The sequence below is a fragment of the Oryctolagus cuniculus genome, chromosome 6 (genome assembly GCF_051225735.1).
Source record: "Oryctolagus cuniculus isolate XC-2025 breed Fujian yellow rabbit chromosome 6, ASM5122573v1, whole genome shotgun sequence".
NCBI classification, from domain to species: Eukaryota; Metazoa; Chordata; class Mammalia; order Lagomorpha; family Leporidae; genus Oryctolagus; species Oryctolagus cuniculus.
The window spans coordinates 14,834,496-14,851,819 of record NC_142872.1 but is presented as its reverse complement, the minus strand read 5'-3'; the positions used below and the strand labels follow the sequence as shown (position 1 = coordinate 14,851,819).

At 45.1% G+C, this 17,324-nt stretch overlaps 1 protein-coding gene across 13 annotated transcripts in view; it reads right to left on the bottom strand.

Moving 5' to 3' along the window:
• The window catches only part of LOC138850130 (uncharacterized), a 311,379-nt gene that overhangs the window by 166,870 nt on the left and 127,185 nt on the right, over positions 1–17,324 (bottom strand). For 3 of the 13 annotated variants that reach the window (XR_016235264.1, XR_016235260.1, XM_089334893.1), the window contains one exon: positions 15,928–16,021. The exons of 9 other annotated variants lie outside the window; for them this stretch is intronic. Coding sequence is in view for 1 of the 4 variants with exons in the window: in XM_089334893.1 (XP_089191019.1) it covers positions 16,008–16,021 (14 nt within the window). In the remaining 3 variants the exon portion in view is untranslated. Of the gene's footprint in view, positions 1–15,927; positions 16,022–16,481; positions 17,100–17,324 lie in introns of those variants that run through there. One more of the 13 variants, XR_016235257.1, reaches the window with a different exon arrangement.

Sequence of the window (17,324 nt, the reverse complement as noted above, 5' to 3'; positions counted from 1 at the left end):
CTCACAGAGACTGCTGTGAGCATTTTTATTCTGATGTCCTATTGCAGGCTTTCACCAAGCATGAATGGGAAAATAATGAGGAAGAAAAAGAGTCTAATGTGGGATGGCTTGTATCAGAACAAGGGCAGGGAAAAGCAGAAATGGCCCACACCGGCCTCAGAGGGCTTGTCTGTAGGGGAGTAGGCCAGTGGGCTCTCTTTCAAGAATAAAGATAAGGAGGTCAGCAGTGGAGCAGAGAAGGAGTGATGAATTGAAAAGAAAGGTTTTCAATGTAAAAAGCCTGATAGGCTATTGGAGAAATACTGGAACTACGAACCACCATGGTCAAGGAGCTAGGTCCATAGCCTCCGTGCTCCATTCTCCACTTGCTTTTATCAGCACAAAATCATTTCTTCGCCCCAAACACTTGTGCACTGAAACCCAGTTCTCCTATTCATTGGCCACAGGGATAGCGGCATGTTTTGATCTGCAACTTACTCAGGCAGCTGCCTCCCGTGCTACTTCAAAGTGCACTTTTATGACTTCAGGGCATTTTAATAAAGAGTTCTCCAAAACCCAGTTGCGTCTAATCTCACATAGTAAGGAGCTGTGTAGCTCATCAGGTGATACAACGCTGGAACCCTGAGGAAACTTCTGTAAGGGGAAAAAAAGCCAGCCGGAAGTGGTGAACAGCTTTTCAGGCATGTATGCTGGCTTTGTCCACAGCCCAGTCCTGGGCTTCTCTCTCGCCCATGCTCACTGTTTGGAAATCAAAGTCACATCCGCAAACGACGACAAAGGGTTGGTTTAAAAAGCTTCCCTTCTTAAGAACATGCAGAACTGTGGCTTGAAAAAGTTGCCATAATGCACATGTTTGTGTGAGATGTGAGATGGGGGAAGTTACTTAGGTTGCAAAGGGGTCTTCCCTGATACGGGACACAGTTTGCAAACAGCCATCAACTCAGAGCACGTGGAGCCGGGAGAGAAATGCCTGGTATCCTGTTTACCAAGGTGGAGGCAAGAAAACCCTTTCATTACACATGAGAGAGGGAAGGTGACCTCCTGGATCGATCCTAACGACCTGCCTACAGGAGAGCAGAGCTGCAGGGAAGGCTCCCAAGAACCAAAGGGAGCCCATGTTCAACCCACACCAGCCAGTTAATTAAAGGCCAAGTGTGAAGCATTTAAGCCAACTTAAAAAATAATGGCAATAGGGCCAGCGCCGTGGCTCAACAGGCTAATCCTCCGCCTTGTGGCGCCGGCACACTGGGTTCTAGTCCCAGTCGGGGCGCCGGATTCTGTCCCGGTTGCCCCTCTTCCAGGCCAGCTCTCTGCTGTGGCCAGGGAAGGCAGTGGAGGATGGCCCAAGTGCTTGGGCCCTGCACCCCATGGGAGACCAGGATAAGTACCTGGCTCCTGCCATCGGATCAGCGCGGTGTGCTGGCCACAGTGCACCCGGCCGTGGCAGCCATTGGAGGGTAAACCAATGGCAAAAGAAGACCTTTCTCACTGTCCACTCTGCCTGTCAAAATGGCAATAGACTAAAATTCAAAACTACGGGGCCGGCGCTGTGGTACAGCAGGTTAACGCCCCGGCCTGAAGCGCCCACATTCCATGTGGGCACCGGTTTGAGAGCCGGCCACTCTGCTTCCTATCCAGCTCTCTGCTATGGCCTGGGAAAGCAGTAGAGGATGGCTCAAGTCCTTGGGCCCTTGCGTCCACGTGGGAGACCCGGAAAAAGCTCCTGGCTTCTGGCTCCTGGCTTCGGATCAGTGCAGCTCTAGCCATTGTGGCCATCTGGGGAATGAGCCATCAGATAGAAGATCTCTGTCTGTCTCTGCCTCTCCTCTCTCTGTGTAACTCTGACTTTCAAATAGATAAATCTTTTTAAAAAAATCAAAAGTGGGTAACAGGAAAGGTTTTAGGTTTTCAGAAAATCAAGAGGTCAACATTTAGCATACTTTTGAGTGTCAAATGTTTAAAACAATTCACTGATAGCTGATTTTTATCGGTGCAATGGCAAAAATGACCACTCACACAGGAAACATGGCAAAAAGCTTCAGCCATCAAGTTAATCTTTCACTAAGTTTCCACAAACACTAATACATCTTCATATTCACATTTTCTTTTTTTTTTTTTTTTCACTCCATGCCTTCCCTGACACATCACATACACCTCGGTAAACTGAAGACATCCTTCCACAACCTACTGTCTTCAGAACAAGGACAATCTTCACAATGTCATCAGTTGTCTACATATTTAATATGAAAACATTAATTTGTGTATTACCCAGCCCATATTTGAAATCCTTCATTGGTCTAAAAAACATTGTCATTACCGATTTACAGCTTAAATCCGGAATCCAACAAAAACAACTCATTTCACTTATCTGCACATCTCTTTAATCCCCTCTGAGCTGCCACAGGTCACTTGCTATGCTTTTCTTTTTATGTCACTGACATTTTTAATGAACTCAAGTCAATTGTTGGAAAGGTGCATTTTTTTACCTTTCAATCAGTAATTAATCTACTTTGTAAAATTCTGAGAACACAGGAACTTCCTTCCCCAACTATGATTGAGTAGCGCCTGCTTCCAAAGCCTGGAAACTGTTAGCGTGTTAAGATGAGGGATGGTTGAGTCAGGCTCCTTAGGTGACCAAGGAAGAAAGGACAGAGAGAACCCAGAGTGCTGGCTCTGAAGATGGAGAAAGACACCACACCCCAAAGAATGCGAGCAGCCTCTAGATGCCAGAAGTCAAGCAAACAGGTGGAAGACAGAATGGACATAACTCAGAAAGCTGAAAATAGATCTACCACATGACCCAGCCATCCCATTCCTGGGAATGTGCCCAAACAGAATGCAATTAAATCAGCATATGAAAGGGTTATCTGTACCCCCACATTTACTGAAGCTCAATTCACAATGGCTGGGACATACAATCACCCAGATGTCCATCAACCCAGGACTGGATAAAGAAAAAGTGGTATGTATATGGATTATTACTAAGCCAAAAAAACAATGAAATCCCATCTTTCATAATAACATGGGTGCAACTGGAAACCACTATACTTAATGAAATAAACCAGCCCCAAAAGACAAATACCCTATGCTTCCCTGACCTGTGATAACTAACAGAGTTCCTAAAAGGTAATGTGTATTAGTAAAATTGACATTTTGAGCTTCAATGGTTGTTTACAGCCCTCGCTTCTACTGTTGAGGAACAGGGCTTTTTAAAAGAAAATTTGATATCGCTATATTTTTTAAGATTAATTTATTTGTTTGAAAGATAGAGTTACAGAGAGAGGTAGAGACAGAGAGAGAGAGAGAGGTCTTCTATCCGTTGTTCACTCTCCAAATGGCCAGAACTGAGCCATTCCGAATCTTGGAACCAGGAGTTTATTCTGGGTCTCCCACATGGGTGCAGGAGCCCAAGGACTTGGGCCATTCTCCACTGTTTTCCCAGGCCATAGCAGAGAGCTGGATTGGAAGTGGAGCAGCCAGGTCTCGACTGGTGCCCAAACACATTGCTGGCATTGCAGGGCTTTAACCCGCTGTGCCACAGTGCTGGCCCCTATAATAGTACTTTTTTTTTTTTTTTTTTTTTTTTTTTTGGACAGGCAGAGTGGACAGTGTGAGAGAGAGAGAGAGAAAGGTCTTCCTTTACCGTTGGTTCACCCTCAATGGCCGCCGCAGCTGGCGTGCTGCGGCTGGCGCACCGCACTGATCCAAAGCCAGGAACCAGGTGCTTCTCCTGGTCTCCCATGGGGTGCAGGGCCCAAGCACTTGGGCCATCCTCCACCACACTCCCGGGCCACAGCAGAGAGCTGACCTGGAAGAAGGGCAACCGGGACAGAATCCTGTGCCCCGACCGGAACTAGAACCCAGTGTGCCTGCGCCGCAAAGCAGAGGATTAGCCTAGTGAGCCGTGGTGCCAGCCTACCTATAATAGTAATTTAACAGCTAAAAATAGAATAAAAGTTTGTGAATCACAGAGAATACATCTACAAAAATAATTTCAGCAAACCAAACCCTTGAAGGTCATATAATTAAAACTTTCTCACAGAGTTAAGAAACAATATGGATTAGTTTGGTTTTTTCTTTCTTTTTTTTTTTTCAGTTTGGTTTTCATTACCATAATGAAATACCTGAGAAATGGCAACTTTATAAGGAAAAGAGGTTTATTTAGCTCCTTGTTGAGGAGGCTGTGAGCATAGGACTGTGTGGTAAATGGTGGGAGTACATTCAGGAGAAAGAAGTCCCACTGTGAAACAACAAGGCAGAGACAGAAACAAGGGTCTGGCTTAGGTCTTTTTCTTCTTCTAATAGAAAGCTTTTATTTAATAAGATATATTTAATAAGTACAACTTTTGAATTATAGCACTTCTTCCCCCCATACCCACCCTCTCAACCCAAAACCATCCCACCTCCTATTCCCTCTCCCATCCCATTCTTCATTAAGATTCATTTTTAATTATCTTTATATACAGAAGATCAACTCTATACTAAGTAGATATTGTAACAGTTTGCACCCACACAGACACACAAAGTATAAAGTACTGTTTGAAGATTAGTTTTACCATTAATTCTCAAAGTACAACTCATTAAGGATAGAGGTCCTACATGGGGAGCAGGTGCACAGTGAATTTCCTATTGATATTGCAGCAAAGTAACAGCAGTCAAAACAATACCGATTATTGTCCTCTCGTTCTGTAGTTTCTTTCTTTCTTTTTTTTTAATTTGACAAATAAAGTTAGACAGTGAGAGGGAAAGACAGAGAGAAAGGTCTTCCTTCCATTGGTTTATCCACCAAATGGCCGCTGTGGTCGGCACTTTGCCAATCCGAAGCCAGGAGCCAGGTGCTTCCTCCTGGTCTCCCATGTGGGTGCAGGGGCCCAAGAACGTGGGACATCCTCCACTGCCTTTCTGGGCCACAGCAGAGAGCAGGACTGGAAAAGGAACAACCGGGACTAGAACCCAGCTCCCATATAGGATGCCGGCGCCACAGGCAGAGGATTAAACAAGTGAGCCACGGCACCAGCCCATGGTTCTGTAGTTTTTTTGAGTGTGTGATAATCTTCGTCAATCAAGTTGACCATCTTTTCATAGCTTAAAAACTCTTTGTTTAAATATTTTCTCTGAACTGCCTCCTTATCTCGTTCATTTTAGTGAAGGGGTGGTTTTTCCCCCTTATTTTTATTTCTTCATGTATAATAGGGAAATTAGCATTTTACTTATTAAAGAAGTTTCAATTGTCTTCTCCAAAATTTTCATTTATTCTTTGATTCTAATGATTATTCCAATACAAAAGGAGGTTTTTTTTTTGTTATAATAGAATGCCTTCATCCTTTTTTTTTTTTTTTTTGCAACTGAATTTTTTGTCAGAAAAGCTTTTCCCTTACCCAAACTGCCAAGAAATTTACTCAAGAGTTTTCCTAGTATTTCTACACACATATCAGTTTTTACAATTCCTATCAATTTGGTATAAACTATGAATCCCAAGAACCATTTTCCATAAAGTCCATCTCTGCCCCCAGTCATCCTATATGCTGTCACTCACTAGATCACCATGTGTAGGCGGCTACTCCTGGATTTCCTCTCCTGGCCCACTGGTCAGATAGTCCATGTATTCATTCACCAGTATCACTCCTTTAATTAGTTTTCATTCTTTGTTTTAATGTATTAACACTAACAAATGCTTTTATAGGAGCTTTACAGCTGTACACATGTTTACCTTTTATGTAACTATGAGAATTAACTAGTTGAGCTCCCGGATAATTTGCTGGTATATTTACTGGGATTATTTTAAGTTTATATCTTAGAAGTTTTATAAATCTGATATTCATACATAAATATATACACAGCTCATCACATTCAGTATAAATAAATGCCTACTAAACATGTCTTTTTATGTATTTTCCTCACATTAGTTACTAATTTTTTCTAAGTATTTTATTTACTTACTTGCTATGGTGAATGTTATTTTCCTACTGTTCTACTACTTCTTCTACAATCTTTTTGCCTTATTTCTGTGATTTTCAACCCTCTAAGCACTTTGAAAACATTTGGGAAACTGTGAAGAAACTGAGGATCCAGTTATATTGCAATTCAAACAACCAAAATTCCCGGACGTGAGACCACGGGTTAGTACTGACAGGCCGCTCCGGTGACTACAGCGCACGCTGTCCTACCTTTTTTTTTTTTTTTTTTTTTTTTTTTGTGACAGGCAGAGTGGACAGTGAGAGTGAGAGTGAGAGAGAGAGAGAGAGAGAGAGAGAGAGAAAGGTCTTCCTTTGCCGTTGGTTCACCCTCCAATGGCCGCCGCAGCTGGTGCACCATGCTGATCCAAAGGCAGGAGCCAGGTGCTTCTCCTGGTCTCCCATGGGGTGCAGGGCCCTAGTACTTAGGCCATCCTCCACTGCACTCCCTGGCCATAGCAGAGAGCTGGCCTGGAAGAGGGGCAACCGGGACAGAATCTGGCGCTCCGACCGGGACTAGAACCCAGTGTGCCGGCGCCACAAGGCGGAGGATTAGCCTATTGAGCCATGGCCTCAATTCTACCTTGTTTGCTATCAGGACTGCCACCCTGCCTTCCCCTTATAATCTCACTGTATGCATTTTTCCATCTTCTTTTCAGCTTGTCCGAATCACTTCTTCTTAGATGTATCACTTGGCATCAGCGTATACCCTAAAAGCTGTTGAACCAGTCTGAATTTTTAAAAATACAAGATAAGGCTAATTTGCCTTATTTGTGTGACACAGATGCTTGGTGTCAGCATAGGTCATATATTTTATCTAATAGTTACTGTGCTTTTTTTCCTTATGTATTTTTTCCTTATAGTGTTTTCATTTATTATAAAGATTTTTATTTTTGTGCTACTATATTTATGGTACTAGTTTGCGTAACACCCATAGTCCTCTTTTCCCTCATTTAGATACCTGCTGTTTGTTTTTTCAGCTTTACATGACATCACTATCTCCTACCTACTACACAACAATCTGTGAGCTGACCCAGTTTTTGTCTCTTTCTTGCTCAAGTTTTGGTTGAATTATTACTATTTTGTCAGAATCTATAAAATTCCACCTCCCCTGCCTCTGCTTGCTTTAATGTGGATCTCCAATTAAATTTATTTGATTCGCACTATTACTCTTTCTCCTCTGTCACCCCTTCATCAAACGAAGCTACAGTAGGTTTCTTAGGAATTGTCCCTGAGGCGTGTACTCCCGGGGAGTTTGCGTGCCAACACTGTTTGTCTGTGGCCTCTGCATCGTAAGAGGTTGGCTAGACAGAGAAGTCCGACTCACGCTTTTTCTTTTGAGCTTCTTACAAATGTTACCTTCATTTGTCTTGCTTTATTTCTTCAAAAATCTTATGTCAATTTGGTTGTTTTAGAGTAACCCAGTTTGGGGGCCAGCACCATGGCTCACTTGGCTAATCCTCCGCCTGCGGCGCCGGCATCCCATATGGGCACCGATTTCAATCCCAGGTGCTCCTCTTCTAGTCCAGCTCTCTGCTGTGGCCCGGGAGTGCAGTGGAGGATGGCCCAGGTGCTTGGGCCCTGCACGCACATGGGAGACCAGGAGAAGCACCTGGCTCCTGGCTTCAGATCGGCGTAGCTCCAGCCATAGCGGCCATTTGGGGAGTGAACCAGCGGAAAGAAGACCTTTCTCTCTGTCTCTCTCTCTCTCTCTCTAACTCTGTCAAATAAATAAAATATAAAAAAACAAACAAAAAGTAATTCAGTCAGTTACCTAGAGGGCCAGAGGGATCTTTGTTCACGTTTACATCTAACAGCTTTAGTGGCTACATCTTAGAACTGATAATGACTGGACCAACTTGCGTATGCATATGGTGGGGTCTTACTGGTGTCTAGGATCCTCCTTTTATTTCTAGGAAGATTTCTTACATCCAAAGTGTAAACTTAAATATTCTACTTGTCTGCCTTTTTCTTCAGACTTTCTGGTTTTGTGGACATTGTGTCTTCTACATTTATCGTCTCTGATTTTTTTTAATCTATTTCATTTTCCATCTCTTGGCTGTATCCTTTTCATCTACATATTATCTTTGTATTCTATGTATTCATCTGTTGTATTATCTTTCCAGTTGACTATTCCTTCTTAGTCATCTTGTAATTTAGTCTTAATTTCCAGTTCATTTTGTGTGTTTCATTTTTTCTGGGTTCATTTACTCTCATTTTTTTTTCTTGTCCATTTTGCTTCTCCATTTTTGAGTTTCTGATTTGACATGTTTTACTTACATCCATAAATACTTAGGATTATCTAGGTTAGGTTCTGGTGTTACACTGAAATTTTCACCTGATTTCTTTTTGCTGGAGAATTTTTACTGGCTGACATCTGGTTCTCCCCTTTTGAGCCTCTTTTTCTCCATACACTACTTTTGCATTGTTGAATGCTAGTTTATGCTAACTTTGAGTGTCTCACCTGTTGCTGTATTGGTGATGATGAAGATACCAGGCAGAGGCCAGTGGGATGTTTGGCCAGCAGGGTTTCTTAGTTTGTGGATGTCCCCTCCTCTCTGTATGTGGAACTGAACTTGTACGAGAATGAACAACTCTTGCTTTTGGAATAGAGGGAGTATTTTATGTTTCAGGATTTTCAGATTCATCGATTTCCACAGAACCCCTCACGTCCAAGAACGGCCTCCCTTCTCCTCTTCAGCCCCAGCCTCCCATGAGCCCTTCCCTTCCCTCTAACTCCTGGTCCCCAGCACCGGTGTCTCTCGAGGTTCCTACCTCTACTCCCACACGCCCTCAGGACTCTCTGTGAGGATCCTTCCACTGGTGGGATCTGGACCATCAGGTCTCAGAAGTGCTCCAAGGTGGAATTTGGTGTCGAAGTACCTCTTTCTGGAGGGGGCCGTTTCCGTGTTTCTAGTCCACGGGCTCTGCACCCTTCTATGATCCACATAATTTCTTCACCCTTCCCATCCAGGGAGCTCCACGGCGAGCTCTGCTAACTCGCAGGTGCTGAGTTCCGTGGCACAGCTGGAAGCCAGTGGCATCCTCTGATCCCTTCTCAGTCGCTAAGAATGGGTTCTGCCAGCTGTTTGCTGCCTCGCTCATGGCAGGAAGTCTCACGTTTTCCTAACATCTTACATCAACACAGCACACTATTTTTCTCACACTGCTCTTACAGACAGTACTTTATCTCTCAACAGGTCGTTGAGATCCACACGATTTCCAAGGAGAAAACTGAGGTCCGGACAGGTGAAGTGAATCTGCACTGTCACACAAATCCATGGGGTGGAAGAATCCAAATTCAACTTTCTTTCCATGGCACCATCCGACCACTTTATGTGCTGTATTTTCTCATTTCTGGATGCTATGACAACATACTGGAGGCTGGGCATTTTAGAAAGAAAACAAGTTTATTGAGCTCACAGTTTTGGAGGCTGGAAGTCCAACACTAAGCAACCCCACCTGTTGGGACCCTGGTGAGAGCTCATAGTGGTGGCCTCCCACTGGTGGGAGCACACACAGTTGAGACAGGAAGCCAGACTAATGCAGCAGCCAAACTTGACCTTGTCCTACCAACCCACTCCTGACTGCAAGTGAGCAGCATGAATTCTTCCAAGAGCCATGGCCTGGGGGCCGAGTTATGGCTCCCCAAGCTCTGCCTCAAAGTTCTACCACCTCAACACTGCCACCTTGGCGACTATGCCTCCAGCATGGGACCCCACATGCGGTACAGTGACTTATGGATGCTCTTCCTGGAGAGAATTAAAGAAATATTAACACACACACACACACACACACTAAACGTCTTCCTAAAAAAAGATTGTAATTCTCAAGCACGATAAGAGGAACAATGAATCACTACAATGGTTTAAAAGAAATTGTGTGATGTGGATACCGTGGCTTCTTCACAACTATCACTGTGAACCGTGCCATGAGATGAAACTGTGTTAAGGATCCCTTAACTCACTTTGGTGGTCACTTTCAGTCCCACTTCAATTCTATGACAAGGCAGAGTGGGCACCTGCAGAGACTAGGATATACAGCAGAGCTTAGCACCAGGAGTCAAGGACCACTGCAGGCAGAGCAGCTCAAAGAATGCAGAGCAGAGTGAATTCTGACCCCTGAAGTTGGTGTTTAGTGAAGGGAGCTTTGTTGACACTCATCAGGCATAATTAATGCTGTTTATTCTTTTGGAAGAGGATGAAGAAGTAAAATAAATGAAAGTATGAAGCTAAAGTAACCCTTTCCCAAATCCCATGATGATAATCCCACTGCGACCGAGTAAGTAACCCGATTTCCTTGGAACTTTGGAAACATCCTAATGTTTTGCAGTTCTAACAAACAAACAGGCTTAAAGACAACTACATAAACTCAAAGCATTCTTGAACAAATACAAACACAATGTCCACTGTCCAGTGAATGCCAGCTTTCTAATAGGAACATCCCACTGATTCCCTACAGCAACTTCTCTGGATCAAACCTTTGAAAAATCCAGAAGCATTATGATTAACACAGAAAGCAGGCTCATGCAATGTCTTGATGACTGAAAGCCTGTACAAGCTGCTTGCTCTTGGATGACCAAAGTAGAATACAAAATACGTATACACGATGCATGCTTATATTTAGAAAAAATAAAACAAATACAAGGAGTTACATGAGAAAGGAGGTAGGAGGTTTAGTTGCGGGAAAACTCTTTGGGCCAATTTTGTGACCCAGTATCTCTACAGCTGATGTAATCTTGGAGATCATGTGACTTTCCAGTTTGGAAGTAAGAAGGGAGCAGCATCATTGAAATGTGAATTGATTAGGATAGTTCCAAGTCTGGATCTGCTCTGGGCAGCAACTGCAGGAGACATATGGCCAAGCAGTGTCCATACAGAAGTAGCTCAGGGTCTGGAAACCAAAACCAACACACGATCTGGGGCTGTTGGGTGTAGCTCCTAACGTATTTGTACAACAATAGAAATGCTTCCAATATCTGAGGGACTGACCTCTAAAGTGCAGACAACATCTCATCTCTGCTATTCTTCAGAAAAATCTGGGCCAGTAAAGGGAGATTTAAGGTGATGTCTCCATGTAATGAAATTCCTCAACCATGAGGGCTCTTCCCAAAGGAAATACACTGCTGTTTCAGTGTTGATCACCCACTGCCCACCTCAAACTACTCATCCCCCAGTTCAGGCACACTAAAAACGCCCAAGCAGACTTCAGAGAATCGTCTACTGGGGATTTATTTGAACACTCCTACCATACATGTGCTAGACACTAAGACAATGGTTACCAGATACAATGTTAGACTCTGGTTTGGGATGTGATCACACATTACAGCTGCTGTCTACAGTCTCAGGGGCAGAGATGAGCATTCTGGCCTCTGGCCTCAGAATCAGCCCTTAAGGCATTCAGATCTGGCTGAAGAGCCCATGAGAGTATTTTAGGCATGGAAAGACAAGACACTCTGGAAAAAAAAAAAAAAAAAAAGAAGAAGACCTAAATGAAAGATCTCTATGAGTGAGATCCTAGTGGAAAGAATGGGCCATCAAAGAAGGAGGTACCTTTCTCTGAAGGCAGGAGAGAACTTCCACTTTGACTATGAACTTATCTGAATAAAATTTAAGTCGGTGAACTCAAAAGGCTTCCATAGCCTTGGCAACTCATGACTAGAGCCTAGGGAGATTACTGATGCCATAAACAAGAGTGTCAAATTGTTAAGTCAACAACAGGAGTCACTGTGTACTTACTCCTCATGTGGGATCTGTCCTTAATGTGTTGTCCAATGTGAAGTAATGCTATAACTAGTACTGAAACAGTATTTTACACTTTGTTTTTCTGTGTGGGTGCAAACTGATGCACTCTTTACTTAATATATACTAAATCGATCTTCTGTATATCAAGAGAATTGAAAATGAATCTTGATGTGAATGGAATGGGAGAGGGAGCGGGAGATGGGAGGGGTGCGAGTGGGAGGAAAGTTATGGGGGGTGGAGCCATTGTAATCCATAAACTGTACTTTGGAAATTTATATTTACTAAATTAATAAAATAAAAATTCAAAGAGAAAATTTAAAATAATAAAATATTTATGCACTAAAAAAAAAAAAGAAATCACACTATTGGTAGAAATAAGGAGGTGACAAATCTTACTAAGTGATCTAAAGGGAGAACAGTGACAGCATCAAAGAAACTCACCCCAATGGCCCGAAAGCTTCCCCGAGGCAGGGGCGTTTAGTTAAGGTCTAAAGGATGCCTCCCCTAGTTCCTTACAGAGGGTTGGGTTTGGGGATAAGTGTTCTAGGCAGAGCTACAGTGTGTACCAAGGTCCTGGAGTGGAACAAGAATGGCATGTTGGAAGGACTTAGAGAAACGTTGCTGGATTGGGGACGGGGCAGCAGGGAGACTGAGGGATGCACTCAGGGAGGACTGAGATGCAGACAGATGCTGACACAGGCAGAGGCTATGAGTAAAATGTTCAGAGTCTGGTCTTGACCTATAGAACCAAAGTCAGTCACTGGTGGATTTTAAATACTGTGTGTCTGTAAGTGGCACATGGATGCTAGCTCCCTGAGGAGTGCTGCATTTCTAAATGTTCATCCTGGTTACCTTGCAGAACACACATTCACAGTACACAGAACAAGCATTCGACACACTGGCATCCATCCAAGACAAGCAAGATGTGGAACCAGGGGCTGGCGCTGTGGCGCAGCGGGTTAATGCGCTGGCCTGAAGCGCTGGCATCCTATATGGGCCCCAGTTTGAGTCCTGGCTGCTCCTCTTCCGATCCAGCTCTCTGCTATGGCCTGGGATAGCAGAAGTAGATGGCCCAAGTCCTTGGGCCCCTGCACCTACATGGGAGACCTGAAGGAAGCTTCTGGCTCCTGGCTTCAGATCAGCACAGCTCCAGCCATTGCGGGCAATTGGGGAGTGAACCATCAGGTGGAAGACACCTCTCTCTGCCTCTCCTCTCTCTGTGTGTAATTCTGACTTTCAAATAAATAAATAAATCTTTAAAAAAAAAAAAAGATGTGGAACCAAAGAGCAAGGCTGTTGAGGAGGAAGTCTGGGAACCAGGGCTTTCTGCAAGGGGTCTGACTCTGTAGGTGGGATATGGTGTTCTTGGAGGAACAGACGCAAACTTAAATCTCAGGGCAGGAGGCGCTGAACAAGGCCAACACAGGTGGAGGATGTCGTGGTTCACTCCTGAATACATTAGCGCTGGAGAAGTCTTTGTGGTATTGAAACCCACTTGTTGCGTGGCAGTGTCTGGGAGTCCCAGAGTTCCTACTACTGCGAAGATAAGCAGGTCCCCAGAAACAATCCTTAGACAGCAGCAGCATTAATCTGGGATGATTTCTAATGTTAAATATTGGCATTATTGGCATCTACCTTCATGGAGTCATCTATTAATGAGATCAGACACAATTTTAGAGAACAAAGACAAGGCTCAAAACCCTCAGCACTGCGGGTTAACTGCCTGGCTGAGCTGCAGGTGCACTACAGAGGCTTCTGATAACGAGGTGGTGTGTACACTCTCGTGGGAGAGGCAACGACTTCAAAGAAATCTTCACCCATCTCTGTTCCGGCAGGAGAGAAGGCAGAACACTTGGGCTGCGCAAACAGGACGTGCAAGGTGAGATAGCAGCCCAATTAAAGTGCAGAGGAATGGCGGAAGGGAATCAAATCCAACAACAACAATCCATACAGAGCATCTCTAAGCAGTAAGTGAGTTTCAGAAGAATCGGGAGCATATGAGAAGCAAAGGGCAGCCCCAACTGTGTGAGAATATCCCCTCGCGATCATCTCCTCATTTATTATTTGGCCATCTGAAATCAATTGTGGCTCCGTTCATCCCATTTCCCAATCATTTCACTGGCAAAAGCAGCGCTGTTGAATCCAGAGAAGCAGCTCTAATTGGAAAGCCAGGTCATTTCTGGAGGGAACCAGACCATGAATTTCCTGGGCAACTGGCTACAGGGAGGAATGGGAAGAGCACATTCCACGGTGGTTGGTGAATGGCTTACAGCAGATGAGTAGATGCTAGACCCGAGTGCCTTTCCCAGGGAAAAGTGCAGCTGGCTACCAACAAGCTCTGCAGGAAATTTCAAAGTTAATTACAACTGTTCCTGGGCCTCCAGTGTTTTGTATTTGCTTTCTTTTCCCTTTTACAATTTTAAGTGTTTATATCTGTTAATTTTATTGCATGCTGTTTATGGTGAAGCATCTTAAATTTGATTAGGAAAGTGGCACATGCAAAGACAACATGTAAAATATAGGGGCTGCTTGGCAGGCCAGAGTCGTGGAATGTCAAGTTCACGGCCACTCTCAACACCAGCATCCACGCTGGAGTACAGTTTCAAGTCCTGGCTGCTCTGCTTCTGATCCAGCTTCCTGCTAAAGTACCTGGGAAGGAAGCAGATGATGGCCCAACTGCCTGGACCCCTACCAGCCACGTGGGAAACCAGGATGGAATTCTGGGCTGCTGGTTTCAGCCTGGACCAGTGCTGGCCATTGCAGTCACGTGAGGCAGGGACTCAGCAGAGAGAAGTTATCTCTGCATCTCTCCCTTTCTCTCTACTGCCCTACCTTTCAAATAAATATATCTTTTAAAAATATAAGGGTAGTGGGCTGTGAGCCTTGACTGTACACACAGCCAAAACTCAAAGGTTAATTCAATTATTGTATCCTGCCCTCCTCGGGTGTTCACATGCTCTGCCCTTGCCCCAGTCCTCTACAGGAAAACAATGCCCATCTGTTGACCAATCTGCCCTGCCCTGAGCCGCGGACAGCGCCTGGCACAGCGATTTCGCTCATTACGTCTGATGTGCAGTCCGTAACCCTATTTGCGAGGCTCAGTCTCTATTCTGTGCCGGGGTGGCCTCGCCCCTCGGGAGATCAGAAGACGTGCGTCTCTGAATCAGATCTGAACACGCAGTCGAGATGTGCTCCTGTGATCCCGTCATGCACTTTAAGCCAGGGCCCCTATTATTGTGTCTCAGACACCATTTCCCAAATGCATGCCAGTGGCAGCCCAGTCTTCAAAGTGCCCTTTCGAGAGCACCTGGTATCTCCACCTGCAGGCAAAAGGCAAACACAGACTCCACCCTGCTGCTCCTTGCTCAGGCCCAGAACACTTCAGGGAGAGGCTGAGCTTTTCTGCTCAGATCGGGGTGGGCGCAGAATGACTCTTGATTCCAAAGATGTTTGTGTGTGTGTGTGTGTGTGTTTCAGCGTGTGTGTGCTTCCTTTGCTTTTTGGCATGGCAAAAACGGTATCTCATATATGGAAAAATTAAATGAAATTAAACTGAACAAGCGAGGTGTCCTGTTGACAGGAAGCTTAGGGATTTCAACAGGAAAACTCTCTGCTCTTCCTCTTCTTCCTGTTTCGAGAGCAATTTGTATCTCACGGGCCATGCAGCAAAGAGGTTGCAGGCTAGGAGGGACCCTCAGGCTGCAATCAATAGACAGCTATTGTAGAGAGTCTCAGATTAGAAGCACACCATTACCTTGGCTTTTAATTCACAGCATGGTAACAGGGAAAATATCATGGGGTACCTTATGTCGCACTCCTATCTTGCCGCCTCTGCTCCGAGAGTTCCAAGGGCCTCAACAGCATGGCCTCCGTGTGTTCCTTTGCTCTCCCTGACAGTCAGCTTAGATCAACAAATTGACCATGCCTGGCTCTGTTCAGCCCTTATTCTTCCCAGTCATGAGCTGATCATTCATTCATTCATTCAAAAATTTCTGTGTCCCTGTGTGTATCAGGCACTATTCTAAACACTGACATTACAGCACTAACTACAACAGACATTGCACTAGCACAGGCAGACGATAAACCCAATAAATACAAAAGTCTTAAAAGTGACCCTTGCTGGAAGAAAACTAAAGAGAAAGAAATGATGAAAAGTTGTATGTAGGTGAGAAGGCATTGGCAACAGACACCAAAAGCAAGCGAGATAGAGATACAAAGTGCATCGATACCTGGCCGAAGAGCATTCCACACAGATTGTTCTGGAAGGCTGCAAAGCTGCCACATTCTGAATGCTTGTGCCCCGTAAAGTTCATTTGTGGAAATCTAGTAACAAACATAAAGGGGTTAGGAGGTCAATAGGTCAGGGGGACACAGCCCTCTGGTCTGGGATCAGTGCCCTCTAGGAGAGAGGCCCCTGACTGCTGCCTGGCCTCCCACCCTGTGCCAACACAGCACCAAGTCGCCAGCAGCAACCAGAAAGCTGGGCCCCAGCAGACACTCAGGGTGCTGGTGTCCTGGCCCTGCACTTCTCAGCTTCCGACGCTATGAGCAATCCATTTCTTCTGTTTTTAAGTTACTCAGTCTAGGAAATCTTAGCAGAGAAGCCGGAAGAGAGGAAGGAAGGGCTGGGAGCAGACGGGGCCTGCGGAGTTTGCAGAACAGCCGGCGCATCACCTCATCTGCCTGATTTTATTTTATTTTTTTAACTTTTATTTAGTAAATATAAATTTCCAAAGTACAGTTTATGGATTACAATGGCTTCCCCCCCCCATAATTTCCCTCCCACTCACACCCCTCCCATCTCCCGCTCCCTTGACTCCTGAGTAAGACTCCCTGGGAAGGAAGGTGTGGGAAGCATGGTTGAAAGAGGAAGCGAGAGGTTACTGTGGTCACCTAAGGAGCAGAGGAGGAGCGGACGCACTGAGGACAAACACTGTGGGTAGACTACACACTCAGTGAGCCAAGCACAAGCATCAGGACTTTCAAGAACGGGGGTGCCTTGGACTGGGGAGGGAAAGACTTGGAAAGGAGCGGTTTGGGCTGCGAATGAGTTGGGAGTGCCATCTCGGCCACGCTGGGTTTGAGGTGCCTATGAAACAGCCGCCTTGAGATACTAACCCGGGGACCGAGTACGGGGTTCTGGAACTCAGAGGAACAGCCCACACGACATCAGCTCGGAGGGGAGATTTGAAGTTCTGGGGCAGCATGCCCCTCTGCAGAGGGAGTTTACTCAGAGAAGGGACATGGCCCAAGGATGAAGTCCTACACCTCTGCGATGCCGAGACCTGGAAGTGCCACGAAGGGATGGGAAAGCAGACTCTGAGATGAGGGAATGGACTTTGGTGGTGAAGGAGTTCGAGTCCACGCTGCATCCATTGCTTCTCCAGTTCTCTGCGGAAACCTGCAACGTCATTTACTGAGGATGACTTTCGTGCAGCAGGCTCAGAAAGGCCAAGCGACAACCTCGGCACCAACACAGGGTTTCTCTTGAAGGTAACCGCTGTGTCCATCCTGTTCTGTCTAACCCATTCTCTACGTGTCTGGCACTCCTTAACTTGAAGCAGTGGCTTAGTTTCAAGAATGATGATATGGGATTTTGTTTCCCCTCACATAATTTTTTTTTTAT